Source organism: Mus caroli, chromosome 17, assembly GCF_900094665.2.
Source record: "Mus caroli chromosome 17, CAROLI_EIJ_v1.1, whole genome shotgun sequence".
NCBI lineage: Eukaryota > Metazoa > Chordata > Mammalia > Rodentia > Muridae > Mus > Mus caroli.
The window spans coordinates 40018321-40028699 of record NC_034586.1 but is presented as its reverse complement, the minus strand read 5'-3'; the positions used below and the strand labels follow the sequence as shown (position 1 = coordinate 40028699).

At 43.3% G+C, this 10379-nt stretch overlaps 1 protein-coding gene across 1 annotated transcript in view; it reads right to left on the bottom strand.

Moving 5' to 3' along the window:
• The window catches only part of Adgrf1 (adhesion G protein-coupled receptor F1), a 50785-nt gene that overhangs the window by 26241 nt on the left and 14165 nt on the right, over window positions 1–10379 (bottom strand). Inside the window, exons 3-6 of the mRNA XM_021185783.2 lie at window positions 6653–6793; window positions 4385–4445; window positions 2362–2505; window positions 785–958 (exon numbers count right to left, since the gene is read on the bottom strand). Of these exons, the coding sequence (XP_021041442.1) occupies window positions 785–958; window positions 2362–2505; window positions 4385–4445; window positions 6653–6721 (448 nt within the window). The 5' untranslated portion in view covers window positions 6722–6793. The remainder of the gene's footprint in view (window positions 1–784; window positions 959–2361; window positions 2506–4384; window positions 4446–6652; window positions 6794–10379) is intronic.

The following is a 10379-nucleotide window of genomic DNA, read 5'->3' as shown; positions in this document are numbered from 1 at the left end:
AGACACAGACACAGACACAGACACAGACACAGACACAGACACAGACACAGACACAGACACAGACACAAACACAGACACAGACACAGACACAGGCACAGGCACAGGCACAGGCACAGGCACAGGCACAGACACAGACACAGACACAGACACAGACACAGACACAGACACAGACAGACACAGACACAGACACACAGTCACAGACACAGACACAGAGACACAGACAGTTTGTGTCTTGTATTTTTCTCTGTGTGTATGTGTGTGTCTGCCTATCTTCCTGCCTGCATGTCTATCTATGTCTATCTCTGCCTATCATCTATCTATCTATCTATCTACCTCCCTCCCTCCCTCCCTCCCTCTTTGGTGTGTGTATGATAAAGAATATGTTTTGTGACTCAGAGCAGGCCTTTCAAAGCAATCCCCAGGAATTCTTCCTGCGTTCACACATCTAGAATTGATTCTGGTAAAGAAGAGAAATGGGGGTTGGGGGAAGGAAAAATTTTTGACTCGGGCAGCTAGCTGCCCACTTGGATTTTAGTGCATCTTTCTAAATCTCAGTAGAATCCCACAGTCACAGAGCTGCACCAAGAAGTCCAAATGACATCCAAACCTCACCATGTGGTTTTGGATCTGCTGCATGTAGGAGCTCTGACTGGATCCAGGCAAAGCTAATAGGACATCTCCACATCACCATTGCCCCTCAGCATCAGCTGCCCTAGCCAGGCAGAGTACAGTACAGTCCCTGTAGTATGCTGCGGTAAGAGCACCCCAGTCAACAAGCACTTACTTGCTCTCTCACAGAAATTAATGCTCTGCCTGAGGCTTCTGAGAGAGCAATTGCAGCTTGGGACGGGTCCAGTTGTGTGAAGGCAGCAGTTCTGGGGGTCAAGGCAGGAGGGAGGAAACCACGTATAGCTGTCTTCGCAGGCACACTCCAGGAACCCTTTTCGGCTTCTGCAGTCTGTGTATAGAAAAAGAAATAGAACGGCATGTCTCAGTGTCTGCTTTCTAAACCAACATCTGCTCAGTCCTTGACTCTGACTGGAATCTGAACCAAAGATTCCCCAGCAGAAGCTGGAAGGGTGGCGATGCGTTTAAGATGAAGAAATGTCTAACTCTGTAGACTAGGAGGTTAGTGTGAAAATCCTAGCAAAGATAAAACCCAAATGACTTGGCTTAGCATTCAACACAAGACTATGGATCCCACAGGTATCCACTGTGGTGCAAGAGAGAGGCAGATGAGCATAGTCAGAAACTAGAGCTATTGAAGAGGTCTAAAGGGTAGTTGACCACTGTCGTTTGAGCCCCTGTTTATGCATCTATCAGCACTCCATGTGTCAGGGCTGAAGACCACATGGCTCGGTGTTTGAGAGCACTTGCAGGTCTGCTGGAGACCTGGAATGGGTTCTCAGCACCCACACGGTAGCTCACAGGCATCTGAAACCCCATTCCAGGGGGATCTGACACCTTCTTCTGGCCTCCTCAGGTAGCAAGCACACACATAGTGCACACATATACATGCAAGCAAAACGTTCATACATGTAACAAAAAATTTTGGATGATTTAACATTTTAGAAAGACAGAATGACTTAGAGGTGGGGCCCATGTTGAAAATGCCTAGTGGTTAATGTTGTGGATTCTTTATTCTGTATTGGATCTAACACAGCCATCGAAACTCCTTCCCTCTTAACAGATGGTGAAGCTGTATGATCCAGGATAGGTTTGAGAAAGGCACATGGTGGTGTGTAGTGAGTGCTGCTGTAGTGAGGAAACCCTGAAGCACTTCACCCCCGAGAGTATGAGCCAACAAGTCTGAAATGGACCAAGAGTTTGCATTTCTATTAGGTTTCCCGATCCCGCTGCTGGCTGGGATCTGAACACTCGGAGACTCGGTTTTAGCCAAGTCAATGGTTGAACTTCGCTGGGAACCACTTTTGTGGTGTGTGTTGCCAACTAGTTCTTGCTATCTTCAAGAAACAGTGGGATTTCCTATCCTGGCTTCATGAGGCTGGAGTGAGTGGTAGAATAAATCATGGCCAATATAATAGAAGTAGAGTTAGTGTCTGTCCCTTCCCAGCCAAAGAATGTCACTGCCTGTGTGAGAGTCGCCAGGGTTTCATTTCTTTGGTGCTCAGAAGGGATTCATTTGAAGTAAGATCTCCCCCATCAGCTGGTGCCTGACGGACAACCACAGGCACAACCCCCTTGCCAGTGTGCAGTGGACATGTCACATGAAGAAGAAACATTAGTTCTTGATGCCACAGAGCTTGTAGAAGAATCTTTTTTTTTCACAGAGCAACCCTTCATTGTGGCCCACCCTCTTCCCCCTTTACACTCCCAGTTTACACTGGACAGCTAATTTACATGTGGTGGCCTTCACTCTGATGATCTTGCTGGGACCTCGTAAACTCGGCGATGGAGATTTCAAGAGCTTCAGAAATCTCTTCAGTTCTCTCTTCTCCTCTGGATCTCTGTATGTCACCTGAAGTAGCACCTCATAGTCCTGGACTGGAGGTAAAGAGCAGTCATTAGAAGGTACCCGTCTGTGGGGAAGACCACTTAGCCGTCATCCTGTCCAGCTTAGAGCTCCTGGAGGGTCCCTGACGTTTGTCACTACATTCTGTACATCCAGACATTGACTGAGCATGCTCAAAAGCAGACGCGCCTTACACATGCCTCACACAGATCTCTCCTCCCACTTCTACTAGGCCAGTGGTTCCCATGCTCTGTGGACTACCCCAGAGTCAAGAGGAAACAGGCTTGAATGTCCTGCCCACTCTTCCTCCCTACTCCAGCTTTGGTTTCCTTGAAGTATCTGCAGCATTAAAAAAAAAACCCAACAACAACAAAAACCAACCAACCAACCAAACAAACAAAAACAACTCAACTTCACATTTTAAAAAAATGTTCCAGTCATTAGTGGGACTTTTAGGACTTGCTTAAATACAAAAACAAAACATAATTTTAGCTTCCCTCTGTATATACTTACCTCCAGCTATTTACTTCTATAAATAAGTCATTTTCCTTTCTTCCCCTCCCCTCCACCCTCCACTCCCCAAAGACAAGCCTTCTGTACTCAGGGCTCTGGAATCCTCGGCTTCCCCATGCCAGGCTCAGTCTTTCCTTGAGCCTTTGCATATGTGCTAGCTCTCCAGCCAGACTGACTAGGTTCAGATCTTGTCTATAGTTCCCACAGGCCTCGGGAGTTCCTCTAAAAGATGGGGAACAGGGTACATATGCTCATGGTCACTTTCTCAGGAGGTAATGGTACTGAACTCAGAAAGACCAGGTTCAATCCTGTCTTACAGCCCCTAGCTTTAGGCCCTAGGTTCACTATCTTTAAAATAAAGATGGCCATAAACAGTCAAAAGTGCTTGTGAGGTTTTAATGCTTATAATAGAACTGGCCACAGCCTGGCATAGTGACAGGCCAATAAATAAATACTTGCTGCACTTTATTGTCATTGTTACTGTTGGGGAAATCTTGTTTGTCACACTCCATGTTGAGATTTTTGTTTTGTTTCCTTGAAGAACTGTTGCATGGGGACATGTTTTACGTGATGGCTAGCACACAGCCATGTGCTAATGCATGTAAGTGCACCACATGTCAGAAAGGCCTTTGTGGATTGGATCCTAGAACCTAGCAACCACTGGTGTGGACCAATGTTTTCATAAGGAAATACATTCAGTGCTTCCAGCCTGCATGTTTTAAATCCACACCAGGACCCATCCCCAAGTTAAGAGCTCTGCCTATTAATTACATTCATAGGAGGGAAACATAAAAGAAAGAAATAAAAGGACAGACTGGTGTCAGGTATGGTGCATGATGCTCATCTTCAGTGTCGGCCTGCCTGGATTTGTACTAATCTAGGAGACACACCTCTGGATGTGTATTTAAAAGAGTTTCCAGAAAGGTTTAACTGAGAAGAGAAAACTCACCCCGGAACGGATATGATGCCATTCCATGAGCTAAATTAAAGGACAAAAAGCAAGTGAGCCAAGCGTGAGCCCTCATCCCTAAGCTTCCCAAGTGTGGATAGAATGTGGCCGCTACCTCAAGCTCCAGCTGCCACCCCTGCCTGGCATAATGGACTGCCTAGCCCTTTAAATCGTGAACCTAAATAAGTCACACCCCCCTTGTAGGGCTTTGGTAAGGTGCTTGGCCAGAGCAATAAATATACCAGCTACCATACTATGTGTTTAATCCTCAGAAGTGTCCTGCTCTTAAGAATTACTAGTATTCTCTCTTTACAGATTTGGAAATTTTCATAGCGTGCCTAAGATCACTATTAGGACTTGCTTAAATACAAGCAAGCCGTTGCTGAGGTGGGAACTCTGTTTTCTTGGTCTCAGTGTCCAGTGTTCCAGCACCTCTAGCGGAATCTTACCTGGATGCCTTTCCTCAACCATACTGACAATTTCTTTTGTTCTGTGGCCATCATTTTTCTGCTTTAAAAAAAAAGAAGAAGATAACTATGGTGAGGCTTTGATATTTGCAAATCATAGGCCTGTTGAGTTTTCCAGAAGACCTGACCTAATATCCAAGCAAAGGATGATGGGAGATGGCCAAGGACCAGGGAAGACTGTTTTGAGCATCTGAAGGTGCCTGCAGGAAAAAGCTTCGCAGGAGGCAGGAACAGCAGGTGCAAGTGCTGTGACTGCGCAGTCATGAAGATAGAGTGAGGGACTGGAGAGCATGAGGGTGGGGACAAGGGCAGGGGCAGGGGATGGGGGCGCATGAGAATGGAGAAGAGCGACGGAGTCCATAGGTGCAGGTCATATAGATCTATCAGACCACGGAAAGAAGATTTATAAGGAGGGGAGTGAGGGAAGTGTTGTTGTGGTGTGGTGTGGTGTGGTGTGGTGTGGTGTGTGTGTGTGTGTGTGTGTGTGTGTGTGTGTGTTGCAAGTACATGGGCTCAAATGCCTGGCTCTGTGACTGCCGGGTTCCACTCCAACCCAGTACTGGAAATACAGCCATCCATGCCCAGCTTTTTAAAGCCTAAGCTGGGGAGTCCAGCATGGGTCTTCATGCTGGCAGAACAAGAGTTCTTCTCCACTGAGTCGCCTGGTTTTTTAGCCTTTACCCCAGTGAGTTATGCAGAGTTTGAACAGGGGGAACAAAAGAAAGATCCACTCTAAGTTTCCAGAAGCCTTAATCCTGACGCCATATTTAGAATGGCCAAGCGCAGATGCAAGGAAAGCACTTCTGGGGTTACGGAAGCAATACAGGAGTGAGATGAGAAAGCTGTAGACAGGGGGAGTGGCAGACGACGTCAGTCGTGTCTGATGTCTGGGTATATTTTACAGATCCATTTTAAAAATTATCTAAATGGGCAACGTGACAAAGACTCAAGCATGGCACATTTTACCCAAGTGGAAAGAGAGTGTTGCAATGGGAAAGGAGGAGTAGGTTTGGTAGGGAAAATTCAGGGGTTTGGGACCCATAAAGTTGAGGAACACAGGATGGTGGGCACATGGGGTAGATGTTGAGCGGGAAGCATCCAGACAAAAATACACATTAGGGAATCATTAGTGAGTAGAAAACATTCAAGCCATGATCCTCGATGAAAGCATCAAGTAGGCCATGGCTGTGAGAAGGCTCAGTGGTTAAAGCACTTGCTATGTAAGACGGAGGACTGGCTAGTGTTTGGATCCCTAGAACCTATGTGAATATGGAGTAAACAAGATGCCCTACCTTGAATTTCAGCCTTAGGAGGTAGAGAGAGTCCCCAAAGCAAGCTGGCCAGCAAGAGTCATAATGTCACTGACCTCTGGGCCTAAGAGATTCTGCCTCAGTAAATAAAGTAGAAAAACCATTGGAGAAGTTTCCTGATATCAAGGTCTCTATGTGTAAACACAGTCTCATACGTGTCTGCTCACACATGTACAAACTTGCATATTCACAAATGTATAATAAATATATACAAATAGAAACAAAACTAAGAACGGTGACTACACTTGGTGCTTGGGAAACAGAAGCAGAAAGATTGCTGCAGGTTTGAGGCTTACCTGGTCTATACAAAGAGTTCCGTGCCAGCCAGATATATATTACAAGATCCTGTCTGTCTCTCTCTCTCTCTCTCTCTCTCTCTCTCTCTCTCTCTCTCTCTCTCTCNCACACACACACACACACACACACACACACACACACACACACACATACACCATACAGGGTGGCGCACATCTGTAATCTTCAAACTTAGGAAGTAAAGACAGGAAGATCAGTAGTTCAAAGCTACCCTCAGCTACACTATGAGTTTGGGACCATCCTGGGTTGCATAAGACCCTGTACTGAGCAATAATTCCAGAAGAGAAGGGAAAGTGGAAATGATAGAGAAAGCCCACGGGTGTTAATGTTCACCCATATGGTTTTCTGTGCCCAAGAGGCCATAGCATAGAACATGATGAATTAGACAAGATCTCCAAGATAGTAAAATATTCTTGGAAGGGACTCATTTGCAATCAAAGAAATAAAATCTTGTTTTAGAATTACCAGTCCATGCTGGGAATCCTAAGACAAGACCTCTAGACCTCTGATGCCAATCCACTGACCTTTGCATCTCAGGTTCCTGGAGAGTTATAGATTCCAAAGGGACCGGGAATGTGAAGAGGAGAGATGGTTACCAAGAAAAATAAGATGTGTACCAGCTCACCTGCAGGAAGCCATCAGTGCCCTCAGTGAGCGTGAAGAGAGGGAAGAGCCACAGAAGTCCAATTCTCATATCCAGTAGCTCCTTCTCTCCTCTCTGGACTGAACACAGACACCCGTGTCTAGTCACCCTGGAGGCTGTGTGCTAGAACAAACATTGTAAGCCAGGACTGTAACTAGGAACAATCACCACCAGCCCCTGAAGATTTACTGGGGTTTTCGTTGTCACATTAAAACAACCAAGAGCTCTGTGAGTGCAAATAACAAAGACAGATTTGGAGTGGCTAAAGTCAAGGATAACAATAAGCCAATCTAGAAAGTTCCCTTCTTGGTACTTTATGGAGTTAGTAATGAATTGTTCTTAGGTTTCAATTTATCTTATATAATTGGCCCAGAACTTAGCACATCAACATTGTGGTGATTTGAATAAGAAGTGTCCCTGGTAGGCGCTGGGATTTGAACACTTGATTCCTGGTTGGTGGTGCTGTTTGGAGGTTGTGGAGCCCTGGGGAGATCATGTAGGGAAGGCTTTGTGTGTTTACAGCTTAACCTCACTTCCAGTTCCATTTCTCCACTTTGTGTCAGTGGTTGACTATATGAACTCTCAGTTTCCTGCTCCCCCTGCCTGCTGTCATGGCTCCCTCCCCATTACAGAGTTTCTCTCTGGACATAAGCTAAAATACATCCACTTATCTTTCAGTTTCCTTTGATTGTCAAGTTTTGTCATAGCAACAGAAACGTAACTAATAAAGACTTGGGCAAAAAAAAATTTTATCTTTTATGTCTATGTTATTTGGTGTCAAAGAATAATAATGCCAACTTGCAATCATTCTGTATAAGCTACTAGGCACATGAGGCTTCTCCATTTTTTAATTTTAATTGAAATTATAGTTAAAATTCAATTTCTGCATCTGGAGCTGAACCAGTGCCACACCTCTCCATACCCATATTCTGCCCAAAGAGAGCTGGTCTCCCAGGAGTGCTGACACACAGGCTTACAAGAGGAACAAGCCCAGAGTCAGAGACAGCAAGACCAGCTAACCAGATGGTGAGAAGCAAGTGCAAGAACATAAGCAACAGAGACCAAGGCTACTTGGCATCATCAAAACCCAGTTTTCCCACCATAGTTAGCCCTGGATACCCCAACACACCAGAAAAGCAAGACTCTGATTTGAAATCACATCTCATGATGATGATAAAGGACTTTAAGAAGGACATAAATAACTCCCTTAAAGAAATACAGGAGAACACGGGTAAAGAGGTAGAAGCTCTTAAAGAGGAAACACAAAAATCCCTTAAGGAATTACAAGAAAACACAACCAAACAGGTGAAGGAATTGAACAAAACTATCCATGATTTAAAATTTGAAATAGAAACCATAAAGAAATCATGAAGGCAGACAACCCTGGAGATAGAAAAACTAGGAAACAGATCAGCAAGTATCAGCAACAGAATACAAGAGATAGAGACAAAATCAGGTGCAGAAGATACCATAGAAAACATTGACACAACAGTCAAAGAAAATGAAAAATGCAAAAAGTTACTAACCCAAAACATCTTGGAAATCCAGGACACAGGAGAAGACCAAATCTAAGGATAATAGATATAGAAGAGAGTGAAGATTCCCAACTTAAAGGGTAAGTAAATATCTTCAACAAAATTATAGAAGAAAACTTCCCTAACCTAAAGAAAGAGATAACCAGGAACATACAAGAAGCCTACAGAACTCCAAATAGACTGGACCAGAAAAGAAATTCCTCCCAACACATAATAATCAGAACAAGAAATACACTAAATAAAGATAGAATATTAAAAGTAGTAAGGGAAAATGATCAAGTAACATATAAAGGCAAGCCTATCAGAATTACACCAGACTTCTCACCAGAGACTATGAAAGCCAGAAGATCCTGGGCAGATGTCATACAGACCCTAAGAGTACACAAATGCCAGCCCAGGCTACTATACTCAGTAAAACTTTCAATTACCATAAACAGAGAAACCAAGATATTCCATGATGAAACAAAATTTACACAATACCTTCCCACAAATCCAGCCCTACAAAGGATTAAAGATGAAAAACTCCAACACATGGAGGGAAGCTACACCCTAGAAAAAGCAAAAGAGTAACATTCTTTTAACAAGCCCAAAAGAAAATAGCCACACACATATAATTCCATCTCTAATAACAAAAATAACAGGAAGCAACAATTACTTTTCCTTAATATCTCTTAACATCAATGGACTCAATTCCCCAATAAAAAGACATACTAACAGACTGGATATGTAAACAGGACCCAGCGTTTTGCAGCATGCAGGAAATACATCTCAGTGACGAAGACAGACTCTACCTAAGAGCAAAAGACTGGAAAAAAAAATTCCAAGCAAATGATCCCAAGAAACAAGCTGAAGTAGCCAATCTTATATTGAATAAAATCAACTTTCAACCAAAAGTTATCAAAAAAGATAAGGAAGGACACTTCCTACTGGTCAAAGGAAAAATTCTACCAATATGAACTCTCCATTCTGAATATCTATGCTCCAAAATGCAAGGGCACCCACATGCATAAAGGAAACTTTACTAAGCTCAAAACACAAATTACACCCCACACAATAATAGTGGGAGATTTCAACACCCCACTCTCATCAACGGACAGATCATGGAAACAGAAACTAAACAGAAGTTATGAAACAAATGGATCTAACAGGTATCTACAGAACATTTTATCCTAAAACAAAAGGATATACCTTCTTCTCAGCACCTCGTGGTACCTTCTCCAAAACTGACCATATAATTGGTCAAAAACAGATCTCAACAGATACAAGAAGACTGCAATAATCTCATGCATCCTATCAGATCACCACAAAGTAAGGGTGGTTTTCAATAACAACAAAAACAAAAGAAAGCCCACATACACATGGAAGCTGAACAATGCTCTACTTAATGATAACTTGGTCAAGGAAGAAATGAAGAAAGAGTTCTATAAAAATGAAGGCACAACATACCCAAACTTATGGTAGTACAATGACATAGTACTACCTAAGGATCCAGCTATAGCACTCCTGGGCATATAACCCAGAAGATGCTCCAACATGTAATAAAGACACATGCTCCACAAATTTCATAGCAGCCATATTTATAATAGCCAGAAGCTGGAAACAACCCAGATGTCCCTCAACAGAGGAATGGACTCGGAAAATGTGGGACATTTACACAATGGAGTACTACTCAGCTATTAAAAACAGTGACTTCACAAAATTCACAGGCAAATGGATGGATCTAGAAAATATCCTGAGTGAGGTAACTCAGTCACAAAAGAACACAACAAGGCATGTACTCACTGATAAGTGGATATTAGGCAAAGAGTGTGGAACACCCATATTGCAACTCACAGACCACATGAAGCTCAAGAAGAAGGAAGACCAAAGAGTAGATGTTTCAGTCATGCTTAGAAGGTATATATGCCTCAATTCCTCAGTGTCTTCAACCATAAAAATACAGATTACAATAAGACAGATATCAAGAATTATATGGATATAACTTATTTGAAAAATCATATCTATATGCTGCAAATTAAATCTGCAGTTAATTGAGCTTGAGCTCTATTTTGCTGATAATATGCAAAATGTATTAAGCACTGTCTTAGTTACGGTTTTACTGCTGTGAACAGACACCATGCCCAAGGCAAGTCTACAGACAGCATTTAATTGGGGCTGGCTTACAGGTTCAGAGG